The sequence below is a fragment of the Chiloscyllium punctatum genome, chromosome 16 (assembly GCF_047496795.1).
Source record: "Chiloscyllium punctatum isolate Juve2018m chromosome 16, sChiPun1.3, whole genome shotgun sequence".
Taxonomy (NCBI): Eukaryota; Metazoa; Chordata; class Chondrichthyes; order Orectolobiformes; family Hemiscylliidae; genus Chiloscyllium; species Chiloscyllium punctatum.
Genome location: NC_092754.1, coordinates 13,894,847 through 13,918,439, shown reverse-complemented (window position 1 = coordinate 13,918,439; position 23,593 = coordinate 13,894,847). Strand labels below are relative to the sequence as shown.

The following is a 23,593-nucleotide window of genomic DNA, read 5'->3' as shown; positions in this document are numbered from 1 at the left end:
CCCACTCCTTTCCGCCTTCCGCAAAGACCGTTCCCTCCGCAACTACCTGGTCAGGTCCACGCCCCCAAACAACCCACCCTCCAATCCTGGCACTTTCCCTTGCCACCGCAGGAACTGTAAAACCTGCGCCCACACCTCCTCCCTCACCTCCATCCAAGGCCCTAAAGGAGCCTTCCACATCCATCAAAGTTTTACTTGCAGATTCACTAATATAATTTATTGTATCCGTTGCTCCCGATGCAGTCTCCTCTACATTGGGGAGACTGGGCGCCTCCTAGCAGAGCGCTTTAGGGAACATCTCCGGGACACCCACACCAATCAACCACACCGCCCCGTGGCCCAACATTTCAACTCCCCCTCCCACTCTGCCAAGGACATGGAGGTCCTGGGCCTCCTTCACCGCCGCTCCCTCACCACCAGACGCCTGGAGGAAGAACGCCTCATCTTCCGCCTCGGAACACTTCAACCCCAGGGCATCAATGTGGACTTCAACAGTTTCCTCATTTCCCCTTCCCCCACCTCACCCTAGTTCCAAACTTCCAGCTCAGTTACTGTCCCCATGACTTGTCCGGACTTGTCCGACCTGCATAGCTCCTTTTCCACCTATCCACTCCACCCTCTCCTCCTTGACCTATCATCTTCATCCCCTCCCCCACTCACCCATTGTACTCTATGCTACTTTCTCCCCACCCCGACCCTCCTCTAGCTTATCTGTCCACGCTTCAGGCTCACTGCCTTTATTCCTGATGAAGGGCTTTTGCCCGAAACGTCGATTTCGCTGGTCGTTGGATGCTGCCTGAACTGCTGTGCTCTTCCAGCACCACTAATCCAGAATCTGGTTTCCAGAATCTGCAGTCATTGTTTTTACCTAATTTTGAACCCTGCCTTGGCAAAGTCTGATCGCTTTTTAAAAGCTATATTTATTCATTTGTTCAACATTAATTGCCTAACTCTAATTGCCTTTGAGAAGATAGTACTGAGCTACTTTCTAGAACTGTTGCAGTCCCTGAGTTAAAGAAGGAAAATGTGCTTAAAACAGATGTCAGGTAACAAGTACAATTGAGAACCCACTTGAATATAGAAGGTTCAAAAGGGAGGTAAAAAGGCAAATGCAAGAAATAATGCAGACATTCAGCTTATCATATTTGCACCTGCCAATAGTGCCAAATTGTGCCTTTTCTCCATGAACCTGCACATATTTAAATAGAAATAATCATCTAATGCCTTCTTGAATACCTCAATTGAGCCTGCCTCTACTACATTTCCAGACAGTGCATTCGGACCCTAACTATTCACTGTGTGAAAAAGATTTTTTTTATCTCACATTTGTTTCTTTTGCAAGACACTTTAAAATTATGTAGTCTGGTACTCGATTCATTGAGAAGTGACAAGTTATCTTTATCAAGTCTGTTCATACCCCTCGTGAGTTTGAAAGCTTTGATCAAAGCTCCTCTTTACCTTCTTCCTTCCAAGGAAACGGATTCTAACTTCTCCAAACTTTGTTCACAACTGAATTGTTTAATTCCTTAAACAATTCTCATAAACCCTCCTGCATTCTTTCCAATCCATTCACATCCTTCCTATAGTGTGGTGCCCAAATACACAGGTGAGATTTCATAAGTTCATCGTGATGTTCCTGCTACGAAGCTCTGTGCTATTATTACTGAAACCTGGAATGTGGTACAATTTCTTAACAGCTTTGTCTCCTTATCCTATCACACTTTAATGAGTTGTGCACACATACACCCACGTCTCTGTGCTCCTGGGTATCCGTATCAATAGTACCCTAATTTTTATATTATCTCTCCATGTTTTTTGCATCACCTCAGACTTCTCTATGAGCAATTCACCAACTCCACCAAGATGTCAAAGTTCTACATTGTCCCCCTTACAATCTACAGATCTCCCAAGTTTTATGTCATCTGCAACCTTTACATTGTCCCCATTCACACCAAGATCTAGATTATTAATATTGATGAAGAAAAGCAAGAGTCCCAATACCAATTCCTGGGGAGCACCACTTCAAAGCTCCTTTCAGACCAAAATAAACCCACTAACCATTACTCTCTTGTTTCCTTTCCTTCAGACCATTTCATATTCATGTTGTAGCTATTCATTTTATTCCAGAATCTATAACTTATCTCACATGTCTGGTCTCTGGCACTATTCCAACAGCCTTGCCCTCCTCAATCCTCCTTCAAAAATCCTAACAAGTTATGATTTACCCTTAACAATTTCATGCTGAGTCTTCCGAATCAGCCCACATTTTTCCATGTAACATGTACTAATAATCATTTTCAGAAGATTCCCCCACTGAAGTTAAACTGACTGATCTTTAATTGTTGGGCCATGCATCTAGCATCTATGTATAAGTCCCCTTTTGAATCTTTTATCAGTCCTAACCCTTTTTTAACCGTATGTTTACTATTGATATGCATATAGAAGAGTTCCCTTTTTGTTAACTGTCATTCTTTTTATTATAATCCCTATTTATTTCTTGTATTTGCCTTTTTACCTCCCTTTTGAACCTTCTATATTCAAGTGGGTTCTCAATTGTACTTGCTACCTGACATCTGTTTTAAGCACATTTTCCTTCTTTAACTCAGAGACTGCAACAGTTCTAGAAAGTAGCTAGGTACTATCTTCTCAAGTGCAATTAGAGTTAGGCAATTAATGCTGAACAAATAAATAAATATAGCTTTTAAAAAGCGATCAGACTTTGCCAAGGCAGAATTCAAAATTATGTTCAATGGATTAACCAGTTCAATAACTTAACCTGTCGCACCTTACTGGGGTAGCATGCTGGAATTCAAGCCCTGCTACTCCCAGGACTTGTCATAAAATATATTATTTTAAACAACATATACAGAATTCCTCAATTTACCTGATCATCAGATGGAGATTGACTGAAAACCATGAGACAAGGCTCGGTCTTTAACAAAAATTGCTCTTTATTACAAGTAAATAGACTGTAGCTATGTAAACAATTATGAACTGTCAACATATAACCCAAACTAGTTAAAACCCTAACCCCTTATAAACTTCCCCTTACATACACACCCACAGACCGGAAAGATGAGTATTATAGGAAGAGGGAAAGGCTAGGAAATCAGTTCAGTCACACCTGTTCACAGGATTGCCCGAGATGGTTCTTGCACTGATCAAAATGCTGTTTCTCAGTCTTCCTTCTCCGGATACTTTCACTGGTTTGCAGGAGGCACTGGCGAGTAGCTCGTACTTAAAAAACATCCCTAACTTATTAATTAAAAGCAATAACTTTCAGGAACTGTTGAAGTTAAAATAAACTGATTTTCTTCAAGCTTAAAGTGGGAACACTGCAGGGAACAGAGAGTGCTGCTCAGTTTGTGGAAACATGTTGGCTTCTCCCCATCTTGTTTACAGTTCCAAGTTGTTCAGTTACCCAAGAACCAGTCACATAGCTGTTGGCAGGCAAAAAACCTTTACTATCAATAACTGGTCAGTAGTCGCCCGATCATTCAGCTCCTTGTTGCTGGCTGAATCTCCATCTGTACATGGCTTTGGCTTCAGCTTGTCTGCACCTTGTTCCACTACTGCTTGAACCAACCAACAGCTGTCTGAGCAGTTCTTACAATAATGTCTGATGTACTTGATTTCAAAAACATGCAGTGTTCCTTCTTCAGCCCTTGGTTTTAAAACAGACTTTTTCTCATTTCTGTCCACAATTAATAATGCTGTAAAATAAAAAAAAGTCACAGTCTTTACAAACCTGTGTATTCCAATATCCACATGTTGAGTGAAGGCTGTGTCAGCTCTGATGCCTTTCATGCTCAAATAACCTGATGTCTGATCTGATCATTGATTTTTCTTGAAACTGGCAGCTTTCTTTGCTTAGAATCACCATCAATGCAAACAATAGATGAAAGGAAAGAAGGAAGACTTGAATTTATATATCAGCTTTCACCACTTCTAGATTTCTCAAAGTGTTTTACTGCAAATACAGTACCTTCAAAGTGTCTGTTCTAATGTAAGAAATATATCAGCCAATTTTTACATATCAAGACCACACAAAGTGGCAGTGAAACAACTTACTGGATAAGCTGTTTTTTTAAGTGATAGTTGAAGGATAGATTTTGGGCTGAACATTGAGAAAATTCCCCTGCCCCTCTTCCACAAAGCATTGTGAAACCTCTCAGGACCATCTGCGAAGGCAGACCTCTATTTAACATTTCACCCAAAGAGGTCACCTCAGACTGTGCAGCAATCCCTCAGTACTGCACTTGGGGAGGCAGCCAAACTGAAATTACAACGCTTTAACTCTGAAACAAGAGTGCTACCCACTGAGTGAGGGCTGTCAGATTTATGCCTAAGGTAGCTTGGCAAGCAGCAGCTTGGAATGATCCACTGCTCCCAATACTCCGCAAACAATCTTTGGTACAGCCTGCCAGCTATCAGCTTATTAATATCGTTTTTCACATGGTAATTATGGGCCATGTTACACATTCCAATCCTCAAACAGTGATCTATAACAGAGCTGTTTCAGTGACAAGCAGGAAGCAGGCAAGCTGTCTTAATAACTGACAGATGTGCTGCCTTACTTTACATCTATTCCAGCGAGGTTCCTCATCCTGCCCTCTTTCAGTCCCTGGATTCATTCATCCTCTGCAAAAGGCAGTTTTGATGCTCGCAGTTGCCCCCACTGTAATTAGACCCCCTGCGGCGATCATTCATCTTATGCCAAGCTCTGTATGGGACAGTGGTGGGGGGGGAGGTGGGAGGTGGGAGGTGGTGTATGAATACTCCATCTCCACCCCCTGCTCCAACCCCAGCTCATAATCCTTTTCCATTGACCACGGAGTCTGAATTCTCCTGGATATTGTCTCCCTGTGTGATTATTGAGCCAAGGAGACACTACCCCTTTTGTTTTTGTTAAAGAAGTGGAATATGAATGAGTTTTGTGTGAGCCACTGGAGTTGGACTCCAGATTATTCTGTTTGGTTTGATCATTTCTGGCGCCATCAAGGTCCTTGCCATATGAAAAACATTTCCCCACTTGGGAGAAGTGTTGCTGCCATGTAGTACTAACAGATGTTTGAAATTCCTTTGCCTTCCCTTCTCTGATTTCTCCCCTCTTCTCACGTTGCTGGGTACACTTCCCTGAACCTTTCCCCACCCTCCCCAAATAACTAATCCATGTGGCCAGCGTTCAGACGTGAGTGTAATTAGTAAACATTGCCAAGCTATTCTTCCGTCTGAGTCATTCCAGCACCTGACTCCAATCAATGCTGCAGTCACCCAAAGCCCCAAGTCCAGCATAGGACAGTAGATAGTCACCTGACTCTGATCCCTGTAGAATTTATTCATCTTAGGAAAGATTGACATTCAGTCATTGTGCATTTTCACCTCATTCCCAGCTCAGGGATGCCTTACATTTGCCATGGTTTTTCCCATTCTCCGAACTGAACAATGCTCTTTTATTAACTTTGTTCCTAAAGGCACCACTTGCTATGTCACCTAATTTCGTGCCATCAAAACAACTTAGATGCATGGCTCTCTATTCTTTCATTCAAGTCACTGATAAATATAGTGCAAAGGAAGGAAACATCACTAGTATGTTCTACTAATTGGAATTTATATTCATTTGACTTTGACTCTCTTACCTCCTAACCAATTCCCGATACATGTTTGTAGATTCCCCCAATTCCAAATACTTTTAAAACAAAACCTGCAGGTTCTGGAAATCAAAAAAAAAACTCCAGAAATTGCTGGGAACACTCAGCAGCTCTAGCTGTACGTGTGGAGAGAAAGCCGAATTAACGTTTTGGGTTCAGTGACCATTCTTCAGAATGGAAGAATGTGCTTTCATTTTGCTAACCATCTCTTGTGTGGTCAAATGCCTACTGGAGGACCATGTAAATGACATTCATAGACTGAATTATACACCGTATCATGCCTCAAAAACCTGATCGCATTTATATCTTAAGGAGAAAGCGAGGACTGCAAATGCTGGAGATCAGAGTCATAGAATGTGGTGCTGGAAAAGCACAGCTGGTCAGGCAGTGTTGGAAGAGTAGGAGAGTCAACGATTTGGCATAAGCCCTTCCTGATGAAGGGCTTATGCCTGAAGCGTTGACTCTCCTGTTCCTGAGATGTTTCCTGACCGGCTGTGCTTTTCCAGCACCACACTCTTTAACATATTTATATCTTAACCCCAGCTCAGGAATGAAATATAATCTGTAATGCTTCTGCAGCTGTGATCTGCTATCTTAGCACAATGAAGCCAGACTCAGTTACACATTGAACAGCATCTTCTCTTGACATCTGTGCACAGGCCTCAGCTGCCTGCAAAGGTTGTCACCATGTTATAAAACACTGTATATATTAATCACCTAACTAAAACAGAGGAACCATAAGATAAAATAAAACTTCTATCTAGTTTGTCCTCCAGCAGGATACAACGATAATGGAGTTGTTAACTAATCACAACAATCAATCTCTTATCATTTAATCTATTACAGATTTAGAGTGAGGTAAGGAAAACCCAATTTGGGAAAGCCTGGGGCATCCAGAGATTGAATGTCAGCTGTTTCACTGACCATGTTACACTTATGACTGTCATGTCACAAAGTGCTAATATTTCTATCTTAAATTTATCTAATTTTCAATTAAATTTTTCAATTTGGGGCAGCACAGTGGCTCAGTGGTTAGCACTGCTACCTCACAGCACCAGGGTCCCGGGTTCAATTCCAGCCTTGGATGACTGTCTGTGTGGAGTTTGCACATTCTCCTCATGTCTGTGTGGGTTTCCTCTGGGTGCTCCGGTTTCCTCCCACAATCCAAAGGTGTGCAGGTCAGGTGAGTTAGCTGTGCTAAATTGCCCATAGTGTTAGGTGCATCAGTCAGAGGGAAATGGGTCTGGGTGGGTTACTCTTCGGAAGGCCGGTGTGGACTTGTTGGGCCAAAGGGCCTGTTTCCACACTGCAGGGAATCTAATCTAATCTAAATAAATCAATACCAACTATTGCTACCATTTCAAGGGGGAGATTGTTTGAGTTATGCCTGACATTTAACTAATCTATAACAACATGTAGAAAGCATGAAAAGCGTTTATGGTACCAAAGAAATTCACTGTAAACTCTTTGAGGAATTAAGTCACTGACAGTATACAGCACTAACCTTCATATTGTGTGGAGTACATTATAGAGTGTACTTTGTACTTGATAAATTGTTTATTACTCATTCTGAAATGTCAGCTGAAGATTTGAGTGCTATTAGGTTATTAGACCCAACCCCTTTACAAAATCAATAAACTGCGGAACAATAGCAGAAATTGCTGGAAAAACCCAGCAGGTCTAGCAGCACCAGTGAAGGGAAAGCAGAGTTAACATTCTGGGTCTACTGACCCTTCTTCAGAACAGATTATAGATTATGCTGCCCTTGCCATTTTCTCACCATAACATCAATCCTTCTCTCTCCAAAAAAAAAGTCCAGTGGTTTCTTGAGCTCAATTATGGGATGAAAGCGTTGTGCCCTGACATCCCTTCTTCCTCCTTCTATTAGCCTCAAGCTCTTTCCTGATGAAGGGCTTTTGACCAAAACGTTGATTTTCCTGCTCCTCGGATGCTGCCTGACCTGCTGTGCTTTTCCAGCGCCACTCTAATCTTGACTTTAATCTCCAGCATCTGCAGTATCCACTTCTACCTTGAGGTTACTGTGGTCAAGTGCGTTTTTCAGACATTGATTTGGTTGCTGTTTTCATAAAAGGTTTGACTTTCTGACTTTGAATCAGTTAATGTCACTGCTTAAGTAATGGAGAGAAAAATTATACGAAGCACCAATATCCCATGGCACAGCCTGAAGGCCTCCTCCGTTTCTCCTTGTATTTCATCCTCTAACATAATGAACAATTTGTCAGGATTGATTTTATCTCTCGCAATCTCCTGTATCTCTATCTTCCTTTAAGGCACACTTTCAAACCGACTTCTGTGATTATATTATTAATAAGCTGTCCTATTTCCCCTGATGTGGCCCCATGACAAATTTGTTTGACCGTCAATGCTGTGAATTATCACAGAGTATTTACAATATTAGAGGCATTATATAAAAGCAACACCCTTTATAATGGTGTGAAAGTATAATTGTTTCAACAGTTCAAATACATTTCTACAGAAATGTTCTAAGCCTTGAAGGAATTGACCTCTTTTTACAAAGCATCCTTCATGAAATTCCACTGCATTTTATGTCAAAGAATGATTGTCTTGAAGTGTAATCATTGTAATGCCAGAAGTCTATTTGCCAGTTTACACTTAGCAAAATCCCACAATTAACTTTGAGATAATGACCAGATAATGTTTTATCATGATGTTGGTCGGAGGATAAGTATCGGCCAAAACAGTGGTGAGAATTCTTGTTCTCTGTTGTGGATCTTATATGTCCACCTGAAGAGACAAATGGTATCTTGATTTAATATCTCTGACAGGGCAGTACTCCTTCAATTTTCTGACTCAGAGGTGAGAGGGCTATCCATTGAGTTAAAGGCTAACACTTCTGTGCCATTAGGCATATAAATCAGGCACTCGGTGGTCTGTTTTCACTCACCATCCCATGGGCCCTTGGCCAAATAAAATAGATTGAACATTTGATACAAGGGAAATGAGATTAACTTGGCTGTAATAAAGAGCCTGATGTAGACACAATACACTGAATGACTTCATTCTAAGTCTCTGTTAAGACATTAAATAGGCAACATACTGAGGTTGTATGTGTGTGCTTTATTTTACAGATGTGAATGAATGTGAAGAGAACAATGGAGGATGTGAAGGTCAATGCTGTAACACCATCGGTAGTTTCTACTGCAAGTGTCTGGAGGGTTTGAAGTTGAAAGCCGATGGGAAAACCTGTGAAGGTAGGGAGAAAGCACATGGACATTTGAGCTTTTGAGCACCATGATGTGAATTTTGTTGGAAGCTTGTTAAGAACACCAACTTTTGGATTGAACTGTTGTGTTTGAAATAGATTTATTGGAGAAATAGAATCACTTCATTTCCGACAGTAGCCCAACTGTTAATCCTGGAATTGATTTGAACTTCTATTGATCACAATTTGTATGTCAGTTATTATTGAATTATGGAAAAAAAATCAAGCACCAGATTCCTCAGTGGAATGTGTGTCAATTGAAAATGATCAAGAGATCAATGTATTTTAAGCGCACAACCTTTCGTTGTTACGTGAAAGAGAGAAGGAGAGAAACCAAGTGAGAAAGCAGTGGGCACTGGAGGTTAGAACATGGAATGAGATATGTTTGGAAATTGAAATGTGAAGGAGAGATGGATGCTAGTGATTAGAATGTGGTTGGGAGTTGGGAGAGGTTGGAATGTAGGTGGGTTTTAGCTGCTGGGAAAGGTTGTGGGTGGAAGTTAGGTGCTGGAAATTGGAATGTAGGAGTGAGATAGACACTGGGTTTATGATGCCAAAAGTGCTATCATACTAACATGCTTAGGGTGTAGCTTTGCTCGCTGAGCTCAGCGAGCAAACTTACACCCTAAACCTCAACTTGAGCTACAAACCTTCACAAACCTTGCAAAAATACTAACATGCACTGTTTGACTATGGTGTCAGTAGATAACACTTAGACACAGTAACAGTGCAAAATATTTGATTGTGGTATTGGTGAATGATGTTTGACTCTCGTGCAGTTTTACACCTCTTGTCTAATTTGTAACTATTCATGTATACCCCTCAGGACAACTTATTTCCTGAATCTGATCCAGGAAAAGTCAATGAAAGATTCCAGAAAGATTGTGGAGTTTATAAATTATACTTTATGACATTTTGTTTGAACCCTTTGAACACGTACTTCATTGTTAAGTGTTTCAGCTATTTATGTTTTCTCTATAAATTTTAGCAGCAATTTACTTTGTTTCTAACATTTATCATGCCAGAGGGATTGTTATTTTCCTTTACATATTTTTATCACTATATGAAATCAGTAAGTTTCCATGCAGGTTTGGTCAGAAATATGTGCCAACAATTTCTGTTGAATAATTTTTATAAGTTCTATTCTTGAGTTCTACTATTTGAAATATGCATTGTATTTCCAAACATTGTCTCTCTTAAGATTTCAATTTTGTAGTTATCATATTTCAAATGGTTTTCAAGGTGTATTTGCTGATCTAAAACATTGTAAGTCTTCCGCTGGTTCTGCTTTGCATGTTTTGTTATCATTTTGTTCATGAGGATTCCAGTTGCCATTTTGATTGTTGGCTGTACACGACATTAGTTACTCTGAGTGCTGTCACTTTTGAAGAGTCATCATTGTTCTATTGCTGAGAATATAACAAAAGAATATTAAGAAGTGCTTAATGCTATCAATACTGTCAGCGAGTTTTTATGAGAACATTGTCAGAGCGAGTTTTTATGAGAACAATTTTTAGAAACGGTAAGGCTTTATTGTATAAAAGGTTGATGTCTCACCAAGTCCATAACTGACAGTTAAGACAGTAAAGGTCTTATTCAAAGATTCAAATACATATTTCAAACTTGCTTCAAACACTGAATGCATGAATGGAATCACATTGGGTGACATCCAGTGAGGTGGTCAACGATTGTGGTTGGTGAGTGCAGGATGTATTCAGTGTCGTCAGGAAAGGAAATGAGAAAACTGGAGGAGGAGGGGTGCATGAGAAGTTTAGATCAACAAGGGGTATGAAGATATAAGGGTAAAGATAGAGGAAGTCTGTTATTTAAAGCTCTCATGGTAATGGCAGCTATAATTTGGAAATCCACACATATATTTTCATAAGAATAAGAATGAATAGGATAAAAAGATCTTGTAAAGGAACATTGGGGAACAGATGTAAGTTAGTCAAATATGGGCTGCCTGGGCTGTTTATTTCAATAGGTGAGGGGAATCCAGTTGCAACTGTGGGCTGAATCTTATAACGTTTTGGCAAAGTCTGAGCTGCAGTGGGTTTTTTGGAGGGTCTGTTACCATGAGGCCATATCTTATCATATTCACCTCATTAATTACCTTCCACACCTATTATATCTCTCATATTTGACCTCCACCTCACCTTCCCATGTACTGTTCCCAGAACTGTTCACTGCTCACTGTCTCTTCCAGAATTCACTGGCCTCCCATGTGCCCACACCATTTTTAAATGTCCATTGCAGAGTTGGATAAGCACTGTCAGTCTGGAGCTGCCTTGAGCAATTCCCGAGCTTTGCCCCAGACATGGCAAATGGAGGTAATTAGAACCTCAGTTTGTGGGTAGAGTCTTGGAGGTCTTGTTGGACTTGGTAGTGCCAACCCCAGGACCAATCAAGGAGGCCACAACACCAGACCATGCCAGCATGTTCCATGTTGCCACATGGGTTAAAGCAGTCTCAGCCATTTAGAGTAATGCCCAGTGCTGTAGAAAGAAGGTCAAGTCCTTCTCCACTTTGCCAGTATAAGTACCACCACCTCACATTCACTTGATCTCAGCTGCCGTACCCACCTCCCACAAAGGGTCATGCTCTACCACTCTCACTGTTGCCTGCAACATCTTCCTCAAATTGTCACTCCCCAACTTCTAACACCAGTAACCCTGCATGCCCTCTGTGCTGCCTTAATCCATAGAGGAGCAGAATTAGGGCATTCAGCCCATCAATTCTGCTCTGCCATGGCTGATATCTTATCCAAAACTCCCACTTTCACCCTGTACCTGTTGATCCCCTTGCTAATCACAAACCCCTAACCCATCTTTGCCTTAAATACACTCAATGACTTGGCCTCCACACCCTTGTGTGGCAATGAGTTACACAGATTCATCACTCTTTGGCTGTAGAAATTCCTCCTCATCTCTGTTTCAAAGGGTTGTCCCTTCACCCTGAGACTTTGCCCTCAGCATCTAGTTTTTCCTACAAGTGGAAACATCTTTTTTAGTTCTAATCCAAGCAGGCTTCTCAGTATTCTGTAAGTTTCAAAGAGGTTCTCTCCCCACCCTTCTAAACTCCATCGAGTACAGACCCAGAGACGTCAACCACTCCTCATATGACACATCTTTCATTCCCGGGATCATTCCTGTGAACTTCCACTGGGCCCCTTCCAAGGCCAGCACATTGGTGTTACATTAGCCATTTTTCAGTCCTTTGGGACCTTTACTGATTTCAATGATTCCTGAAAGGTCACCACCATGTCTCCCCAATCTCCTCAGCTAACTCCTTCAGAACTCTAGGGTATAGTTTATCTACCCTCAGACCTTTCCACTTCCCAGCACCTTCTCCTTAGTGATAACTACCATGCCCGCCTTTACCCCTGACTGTCTTGAAGTTCTGGAATGTTACTAGTGCCTTCCACTGGGAAGACTGATGCAAAGTATCTATTCAGCTCCGCTGCCATTTCTTTGTTCTCCATTGCTACTTCTCCAGCCTCATTTTCCTGCAGTCTGATGTCCACTCTTGATTCTCTTTTACCTTTGATACATCTAAAAACCTCTTTCAGTCTTCTTATATATTACTAGCTAGCTTTCCCTCAGATTTCATCTCCTCTATGCTTATTGCTTTATTAGTTGCTCTATGCTGGTTTTTAAAGGCTCCTCAATCCTCTGGCTTCCCACTAATCTTTTGGTATAACCCTTCCTCAGGACTCAAGGTCCTGATAAAGGGTCACACCTGAAATGTTGACTTCTCCACCTCCTGATGTTGCCTGGCTTGCTGTTTTCTTCCAGCCTCCTGCTTGTCTATTTTGGATTCTAGCATCTGCTGAATTTTTTGTCTCCCGCTAATCTTTTGCTTTTATGGTTTCCCTGACTTGCCTTGTCAACTGTGGTTGCCTTGTCCTCCCCTTAATATGTTTTGTCTTCCTTGGGATGAATTTCTGCTCTGCCTCCTGAATTACCCCAGAAACCCCTGCCATTGATGCTCCCTTGTTTTCCCAGCTAGGTTCCCCTTCCAGTCAACTCTGGCTAGCTCCTCTTCCATTACTTTGTAGTCACCTTTACTGAATTGTAATAGAACATAGAACATAGAACAATACAGCACAGAACAGGCCCTTCGGCCCACAACGTTGTGCCGAACTTCTATCCTAGATTAAGCACCCATCCATGTACCTATCCAAATGCCGCTTAAAGGTCGCCAATGATTCTGACTCTACCACTCCCACGGGCAGCGCATTCCATGCCCCCACCACTCTCTGGGTAAAGAACCCATCCCTGACATCTCCCCTATACCTTCCACCCTTCACCTTAAATTTATGTCCCCTTGTAACACTCTGTTGTACCCGGGGAAAAAGTTTCTGACTGTCTACTCTATCTATTCCTCTGATCATCTTATAAACCTCTATCAAGTCACCCCTCATCCTTCGCCGTTCCAACGAGAAAAGGCCGAGAACTCTCAACCTATCCTCGTACGACCTACTCTCCATTCCAGGCAACATCCTGGTAAATCTTCTCTGCACCCTCTCCAAAGCTTCCACATCTTTCCTAAAGTGAGGCGACCAGAACTGCACACAGTACTCCAACTGTGGCCTAACCAAAGTCCTGTACAGCTGCAACATCACTTCACGACTCTTGAATTCAATCCCTCTGCTAATGAACGATAATACTCCATAGGCCTTCTTACAAACTCTATCCACCTGAGTGGCAACCTTCAAAGATCTATGTACATAGACCCCAAGATCCCTCTGTTCCTCCACCTGACTAAGAACCCTACCAATAACCCTGTATTCCGCATTCTTATTTGTTCTTCCAAAATGGACAACCTCACACTTGGCAGGGTTGAACTCCATCTGCCACTCCTCAGCCCAGCTCTGCATCATATCTAAGTCCCTCTGCAGCTGACAACAGCCCTCCTCACTGTCCACAACTCCACCTATCTTCGTATCATCTGCAAATTTACTGACCCACCCTTCGACTCCCTCATCTAAGTCATTAATAAAAATTACAAACAGCAGAGGACCCAGAACTGATCCCTGTGGAACTCCACTTGTAACTGGGCTCCATGCTGAATATTTACCATCTACCACCACTCTCTGACTTCGACCGGTTAGCCAGTTTTCTATCCAATTGGCCAAATTTCCCTCTATCCCATGCCTCCTGACTTTCCGCATAAGCCTACCATGGGGAACCTTATCAAATGCCTTACTAAAATCCATGTACACTACATCCACTGCTCTACCCTCATCCACATGCTTGGTCACCTCCTCGAAGAATTCAATAAGACTTGTAAGGCAAGACCTACCCTTCACAAATCAGATGTAATACGTTACATCTGATTCCAGCTTCTCCCTCTCAAACTACAGGGTGAATATTATCATATATTGGTCATTGCCCCTAGGGTTTCTTTTATCTTAAGCTCCATAATCAAGATCATTACATCTCATAATCCAGAATTGCCTGTTACCCTAGTAGGTTCTGTCATAAGTGGTCCAAAAACCATCTCATAGGCATTCCACAAATTCCTTTTCTTGGGATCCACTGCCAATCTGATTTTCCCAGTCTACCCGCATATTGAAGTCCCCCCATGATTACTATCACTGTGCCTTTCCTACATGCCTTTTCTATCTCATGGTTTATTTTCTGCCCCAGATAAGGGACAACCATGAGAAGAAAGGCAGTCTATGCAGGACTTAAATGTCCCCAGTATATGAAACAAAGGAGCTTGTAGCTCACACTGAATACTGACTGCTGCTTGGGGCTTTCTCTATTGCGGTTCCTCAATTCTAACCATACAGATTATATGTCTTCTTACCCTATATCACTTCTTGCTATTGATTTAATTTAATTTCTTATGACAAAGCAACCCAGTACCTTGTGCCCCTCTGCCTGTCCTTTCGAAAGAACATATATCCTTGGATATTAAGTTCCTAGCCCTGATCCCATTGTAGCCCTATCTCTGTAATACTCACAACATTGTACCCACCAATTACAATCTCATTTGTTTCATATACTGCACACATTTAAGTACAACACCCTCAGAGCTGCGTTGGCTGCCTTTCTTCTCATATTGTCCCCTTAACTGCTGTGTCTGAAGTTAGATTCCTGACCCTTTCCATACGCTCTGTCCTGTTACTTGATGTGGAAACTTTAACAACCACTCCTGTGCCCCCAACTAGTTTAAAGTCCTTATGACCACTCTATTTAACCTTTCTGCAGAGATCCTAGTCCTAGATTGGTTCAGGTGAATCTGCTTCCACTTCCTTTACCGGTATCGCAAATAAATACCAGTAGTACAGTAAATAAGTACAAAAAGACATGCTTTTGGTCCCAGTGGTAATGTTGCCACCTGTCCCAGTCTTGCTGCCAGTGCCCTAAGAAATGGAACCCCTCTTTCTCATACCACTTCTTTAGCCTTGTGTTTACTTTCTTCCCTAAGCTTCTTATCTCTTTGTCAATTTTCAAGGGGCTCAGGTAATAATTATAACCTTTGAGGTTCTGATGAAGCAGTGAGATATCATACTGGAGAGAGACAAGGTGGAGGCAGAAACAATGGGCTTATTCTTAAGTGCAGGAGTCAGAGAGGGGTTGAAAGTACTTCACCAGAAACATGCATCTGTGTCCAAGTCTTGCAAAGACATGGCTTCTCAAATGTTGAGATGTCGAACAGAACAGAACTGTTTGGCAGAAAAGTTGAAACTGAACTTATTGGAGGCAGATTTAGCTCTGACATGATGTGGACATTCCAGTTGAAGATAGCGAAGCCAAGAATGCTAATTGATGAAGCTAAATTTGCAAGATAATTCAATAAGAATGGCATGCAATTGGGTAAGTTACTGCTATAATAATGCTTATTTATTGTGTATGGCATTCATTACTAAAAGACAAATAAAAATTCACCTATTTGTAACATACTATATTGTAATAATATAAAAGGTTAGAGATAAAATAAAGTGCCTCATGGGGAAATTGCTTACAGTTTCTGGTATTAATTCCAATCACAGAGACTCCTGACAAAGGATTGAAAACACTGCGAGCGTACATGTGTGTGAAAGTGTGTGCGTGTCTGTCTGAAAGGCCAATGCTATTTAACTGCCATTATCTATCTGTGTGGCAGGGTATTTAAAATGGTGGCTGGTGTTCCTGCAGTAGCCAATTTCAAGAGCTTGCAAACCGTGATCCAAAAGCCAGATGTAGGCCATCAATATTGGTACAGTTCTTCTGACAACATGTCGAACAAAATCTCTGTGTACACATTTGTGGTTGTGAAAAGGTCCACTATTTGAAAAATAAAGAAGGGAAATTGTTTCAAGTGGTTGTGGTCAATATTTATCCCTCAACTAAAATCACTAAAAATTAACAATGTAGTCATTAGCCCATTACTGTTGGTGGAAGCTTGCACTGTGTAAACTGATTAGCATATTTTCTACATTTAGAATCATAGAATCCCTACAGTGTGGAAACAGACCATTTGGCCCAACAAGTCCACACCGACCCTCTGAAGAGTAACCCATCCAGACCCATTGCCCAATCTTATTATTCTACATCTACCCTTGACTAATGTACCTAACCTTGACATCCCTGAACACTATGGGCAATTTCCCATGGCCAATCCACCCAAACCTGCACATCTTTGGACTGTGGGAGGAAACCCACACAGACACGGGGAGAACGTGCAAACTCCACACAGTCGTCCGAGGCTGGAATCGAACCTGTGACCCTGGCGCTGTGAGGCAGCAGTGCTAACCACTGAGCCACCGTGAAACATTGACTGGTATTTGCCAGTGTGCATAATCCTGTTATTGTAATTAATGTAAATGTTCTGACCACTGGAGATTTTCATGGGAAGCTTTTTCCCTGAATGAAGCTCCCCTTTCCAGGAGCTAGGCCTTGATGTTGTTTGGATGTACCACTGCCATACAGACTGCTGTTCTTGGAGAAGGTGACTCACTGACACATTCTCAAGAGTAATTAGCAATAAGAAATAAATGCTGACCTGAGCAAGTGAACAAAACATTAAAGGATATGGGCAAATAGATGGTACATGATCTCATTGCCCAGATTAGAGGAGCAAAGTGGCATGTTCCTATGTTGAGGAAGTCACATTCTTCTGAGGAAGGGTCACAGGACACAAAGCGTTAATTCTGATTTCTCACCACAGATGCTGCCAGACCTGCTCATCTTTTCCAGCAATTTCTGTTGTTGTTCCTGATTTCCACCATCCACAGTTCTTCCGCTTTTTATCACACCCTTCAGCCTACCCAATAGCAGATGCTATTATTTCCATGTGGTAGGTGTGACATTTGAACAGGAATGTGTGCAATATGCCCCTCCCCCGCCATGATGTCTGTGGGATGGTGAAGGATAGAAGGTCATTCCTTTGCCACCTTGATCAGGACCCAGGTTCAATTCCCGCCTCTGGCAACTGTCTGTGTGGAGTTTGCATGTTCTCCCCATGTCTGCGTGGGTTTCCTCTGGGTGCTCCGGTTTCCTCCCACAGTCCAAAGATGTGCAAGTTAGGTCAATTGGCCATGCTAAATTGCCCGTAGCATTAGGTGCATTAATGTAGGGGTAAAAATGTAGGGGAATGGGTCTGGGTGGGTTGCTCTTCGGAGGGTCGGTGTGGACTTGTTTGGCCAAAGGGCCTGTTTCCACAGTGTAGGGAATCTATCTATAAATGGGATTGAACATGGCAGATCTAAGAACTGACTCATATTCAGGGGACCATCCCCTTCCTCCACGTTACTCACATGGTCCATTTCTGGGATTTTGTATCAAAGGGTATGTAGTCAAGTCAGGTAAATTAATCTGAGGTATTGATCAGCCATTGTTGAATTAAATGTAATTAAACGGGTTTGAGGAACTTAGTGCCCGGGTCTTGGAGCATTACTTATTGAGACCAAGTTGTATAAATCTGTCTGTATTCCCTTAAAGTATGAGAGAATGACCTAATTTAGGTATTGGAAATATTAAAAACGATTTGCTAGGGTAAAAAAGGGAAACTATTTCTTCAAATCAGGGTGGGGGATGTGCAATCTTAAAATGAGATGTAGACTGTTTAGGAGTTTAATCAGGAAGTGCCTTTTCACAGGAAGGGGAATAGAAATTGGAAATTCTCTCCCTGAGGTCTGTGGATACTAGAATACAATTGTAGCTTTCATAGTGCGATAAGATCTTGTTAAGTAAGAGTATCAAGCAATGTGAAGCAACGACTGGTTAATGGAGTAATATACAGATCTTCCATGTTATAATTGGATGGAGGAACAGGCTCAAGGAAGTGAATGGCCTCCTTCTATTCCTCTGTTGAACTCTGAGGGATTTTGAGGCCATTGCATTTAATAACTTGGATTGGAGGCAATGTTAGATAAACAAGATGCCCAGTGTACAAAGTCATATACTCTAATGATGGTTCTCACTTGCTTCTTCCAGTGCGTTGCTTCAATTTGAAATACAATTAATTGCAAAATTTCAATGATTTTGGAGCTAAGTGGGAAATGTAAAGAGATTTTTATTTCTTGAATTCCTCTGAAATAAGTGAGGAAACAAAACACAAATGTCTGCGCTGGGCCCTGAAGAAAATAGTCCCTTCAGTACTGCGATCAAGATTTGCTCTGCATTTTCGTGGATAATCTGTGCTGCTGTCTGGAGCCAGGAGACCCAGATTCATTTCATATTGGTTTGATTAACAAGGTAAAATAAGTCACTGGCATGGAGCCAGGAAATTAAACACAATGAAAAGTGGGTTTTTTCCACCTCAGACTGCATTTGCGTTTTATGAACTGAGCGGGTGTCAGTCTGGTGTCAGCTATTAATTTTCCTTCACTGGACCCAAGATCAAACACACAATGGTCTCATTGTGTAAATTGGCTCACTAACTGCCCCAGTCAAGAGATTGCCCTTAAGAAATGTCAGTCTACAGACTCATCAAAATAACGTGGCGCACATGTTCACTGTCAGGTTTGTGCCCTGTTGATACCGCACAAATCAAGCTATTATTTCTAGTGGACAATTTTTCAAATTAAAACTCATTTGTGACTCTAGAGATTATGTAATGCATGATCCGAATTCGATATAATCAAAGGACATATTAATACTTCACTCCCAATATGAGCAATGTAATGTAGGTAAGTGCTTCTCTGTCCCTGTGGCCATCCCATCTCCAATCCCCTCGACTGTGGTTGGGCTCTGTCCCTGTTTATTTGCATTGTTCCCTCTACTTCTGTTGATTGTTCTCTTTTCCTGTTTGCTTTCTGTTTCTTTCTCTTGGTTGTGCAATACTTGTCTTTTCCTCTGTCTCAGATGCCTCAATCTGTCTTTCAGTTTGTTTGTTTTCCTGAGGTGAGAACTTGACACAGTGGGTAGGTGTTATGACACGAGGTAAACCCCTCTGCTAATTTAAAACCAGCAACACAGAAACGATTTATCCTGTGCAGTAATCTGTGAAAATTTAATAGGCCAAGAACTAATTAAAGTACAAATTGACAACTTTATTTCTTAAAGTATAACAGAGAACAATTAACTAACAATTATTTACAATTCCTTCCTCTAACCTATCTTTTACTTTCCCCTTTGTAATATTAGTCTGATAAAACCCCCTAATTAAGATTTATAAAATAAAACCTCTTATCTCAAAACCAGGCAGCTTTCAGTTTTCTCTGAATTCCTGAATTCTTCACCTTGCGGATTCTGCTTCAGAGGTTATTGACCAATAAAGAAAGCTATTTTTTGGGCAGTCTTTTTACATGCTGGTGGCTTGGCAGTTCTCCTCTCAATTGTTCAATTTTCCCCGGTCTTATACCCCCAAAGCATTGGGTTGTGTCATTGGCTTTTAAGATTGTCAATATACTAAATTCAAACTGGATTGGAGTTTGGTCTTTTTCGGGTATAATTTAAACTGATTGGCCTAATTTGAATCAGTTTTGTCGTTTCCAGGCAACCAGCTAATTTAGCTTTCTACCAAGTGTTACATTGTTACTTTATTGAGAACACTTGGTGCTGTCAGGTAGCTCTACCAACTTTTAACTCTCTTAAAGGTACAGTACACCCCCATCTTCATAACAGAAGGGAAGACAGTGGCATAGTAATAATGCCACTGGACTAGAAATGCAGAGGCTCACCCTAATATGCTGAGGACCATTAATAAAATGGTAACGTAAAATGATTGTCATATGGAAATTCTATCTGCCTACTTTTAGGGAAGGAAATCTGCTGCCTGATCCTGGTCTGAGCTACATGAGATCTAACTCTTAAATGCCCTCTGAAATGGCCCAAGCCACTTTGTTGTGCCAAACAGTAACAGAAGAGTCAAAAGAAATAAAACCAGCATTTACTTAGGTAACCAAGGCATTAGAAATAAAAACAAAATACCAAGCATATTGATTTGCAAAGTCTTCCTCACTGACATCTGGGACCTTGCGCCAATATTGGGAGAGCTGTCTCACAGAAAAGGCAGTCTGATGTAGTCATATTCACTGAATCATACCTTACAGACAATGCCACAGACACCATCATCATCACTCCTGTGTATGTCATATCCTATTGCAGTAGACTGGCAGGAGGCTGGAAGAACACAGCAAGCCAGGCAGCATCAGGAGGTGCAGAAGTCAATGTTTCGAGTTCTGAAGAAGGGTTACACCCGAAACATCAACTTCTGCACCTCACAATGCTGCCTGGCTTGCTGTATTCTTCCAGCCTCCTGCCTGTCTACTCTGGATTCCAGCATCTGCAGATTTTTTTTGTCTCCTACTAACACCGCAGACCCAGGAGAGGTGACTGCACAGTGGTGTACAGTGACATCAGAGTTGCCCTGGGAAAGGACAATAAAGGAAAACCAATTAGTCCTTTTTCTGACCATTCTATCTGCCACAGAAGCATCGGTGCATGACTGTCTTCGGAGGAATAACTGTCATACTGTTCTCGTGAAGATGAAGTATTTCATTCAAACTAAGTATACTCTCCACTGTGTGGTGTGGCTGAAACACTGTGTTAAGTAGGATAGAGGCAGTGCAGAACTAGCAGCTCCAATATGGGCATTGTTGAGGTGCTTCTGCCATCAGCAGCAGAATTATATTTATCTACAATATGTAATCTCATGGTCTCCACATCCCTCACTGTACCATTAGCATCAAGCCAAGAGTTCAATGAAGAGTGTTCTAGTGTATGCTGTATTCAACAACTGCAAAACTTAAAAATTAGATGTCAATTGGTACAGTTACACAGCAGGGTTACTTGCATACTAAACAGTGGAAGCAGCATATGATCCTATGACTAACAAATCAAATGTAAGCTCTGCAGTCCTGTTATATTCAGTCATAAATGGAGGTGGATAATTAAACGATGCAGATTTCACCAATGTTTTTATCCTCAATGAACTCAGTCTATTTCTGCAAAAGATACGGCTGAAGGTTTTACAAATATTGACAGCTGGAAGTGTCAAGTGGATGATCCGTCTTGGCCACATCATGAAATCTTGACCATTATTGATGCCAGTCTTCAGCAAATTTGATTCACTCTATGTGGTGTCAAGAAATGGCTGAAGGCATAAGATATTGCAAAGGCTTTAGGATCTGACAACATCCTGGGAACTGCAGACTTGTGTTCTAGAACTAGGCATGCCCATTGCCAACCTGTTCCAGCACAGCTAGAACACTGGCATTCACCTGACAATATGGGAAACTGCCCAGGTATCTCCCATCCAAAAAAACACAGGAAAAATCTAACCAAGTTAGTTATCACCATCTCAGCCTCTTTTCAATTATCAGCAAAATGATGAAAGGTGTCACCAACAGTGCTATCAAATGGCATTTATTCCGCAATACCCTGCTCACTGATGTTCAGTATTGGTTCTGTAAGGGTCAAGGCAGCTTCTGACCTCATTGCAGCTATGGTTCAATCATAGATAAAAGAGTTTAATTCTAGAGGTGAGGTGATAGTGACAGAGCTCGAAGTCAAGGCAGAATTTGACCAAGTATGGCATCAAGGTGCTCCAGCCAAACTGGAGTCAGTGGGAATCAGAGGGAAAACTTGCCATTGCTTGGAATCATCTCTAGCACAAAGGAAGATGGCCATGGTTGTTGCAGGCCAATCATCTCAGTCCTAAGACACCAGGACTTCCTGGTTGGGTTTTAGCCTCAACCATCTTTCGAGACTTCATCTATGATTTTCATTTATCATAAAATGGTACAGCATATAAAACATCTTAATTTTTCTGGCCCCAAATGTTGTGCTGTAGCATATACTTAGCTAGGATATCAACTGCTTATCCACTCACGCTGCCCCCACACTTTTCAGCCATGACATGCTATACTTGCACTGATAGTCAGCCTCAACTTTCACAAATGCACATTTTACTTACCAGGCCATTATAACTGTGTACAAGGGGACAATTCAGCAAATAATCCTGGCTGTGTTGCAAAGATGCGCAAGAGTTTAAGACACATCCTCAAAGGTAGACTCCATTTGATGACTAGTGGGGAGAAACTAGTCTTTCAACAAAACAAATGAAGCATGAAGCTGGTTTAGGATGGAAGTTGCATTATTTCACTATAACACTGACAGGAAAAGTGTGTTAGTAATGAAGTCCTCCTGCTCCATGATCCATACCAAAACTGTAAATGTCTGGTTAGTCATCAAAATAGTCAATATGTTTCACTATATTACTGCCCAGAATAAAATAAACTATGTCTAGGTTAATTTAATAAACTCAAAAGTAACTAATTTATTATAAACAAAATATTTTTTATAATAAATGGGAAACCTAATTAACAATCTAAGTTACTATGCAGATTCAACTATATACCTTTAATTCCAATACTACTCTGCCATGATGAAATAGGTTTTGTAAATAAAGCCAATTATGAAAATACCTTTATGACGCCAAGGATCCCAACTGAACACATTGCAAAAAAGGAAACGTTCTCGTGGTCCAGTCAACTTTCTGTTGTCAAGGTCGCAGTATGACACCCATGGGATCGATGGGAGATCTTTCGATTAGAATTTAATTCAGACGAGAGTCAATTAGAACTAGTAGTTCAGCTTCTCAAGTTTAAGAGTGGGTTAAGGATAATGATTCTGGAGGTTTATCACATTCCCAGAAAAGACTTTACTGAGGGAGATCTGTGCAGCTTGTTCTCCTGTAAGGTTTTTCCTTTTCCAGGAAAGAGCGATCTTGATTTTTGTGGCCAGTTTCTTGGAGGTTTGTGTGTGTGTGTGTGTGTGTGTGTGTGTGTGTGTGTGTGTGTGTGTGTGTGTGTGTGTGTGTGTGTGTGTGTGTGTGTGTGTACACTGAAGACAGCAACTTTTACGGAGGCTGTTACTAGGCAACCCTCAGCACATAGTCAAGATATGTGGTGCTGGAAAAGCACAGCTGGTCAGGCAACATCTGAGGAGCAGGAGAGTCAACATTTCGAGCATAAGCTCTTCATCAGGAAAGCCCTCAGCACACAGGCACATCTCTTGCAAACATAGGTTGTCAAGCAATTAAAGCCATTAAACCCCAATTTTTACTTTTTTTACAAGCTTTGCTTATATGATTTCCACAAAGTCATGTGACATTTTCTAAATACTAGGTGGCTGAAGCAATTTTTTAAAATAAAAAAGATGTAAATCCTTTTTAATCCAGAATGTGCAAATCCTTAAATCTCTTCTAATTTTCTTCATGCTGTTGTTTTTAATGACAGTGTATTCCCAACAACTAACTT

At 41.4% G+C, this 23,593-nt stretch overlaps 1 protein-coding gene across 3 annotated transcripts in view; it reads left to right on the top strand.

Annotated features, from left to right (window-relative positions):
* The window catches only part of LOC140486975 (uncharacterized), a 436,936-nt gene that overhangs the window by 193,081 nt on the left and 220,262 nt on the right, over window positions 1-23,593 (top strand). For all 3 annotated transcript variants that reach the window (XM_072586267.1, XM_072586266.1, XM_072586268.1), the window contains one exon: window positions 8,762-8,884. In XM_072586267.1, the coding sequence (XP_072442368.1) occupies window positions 8,762-8,884 (123 nt within the window). The remainder of the gene's footprint in view (window positions 1-8,761; window positions 8,885-23,593) is intronic.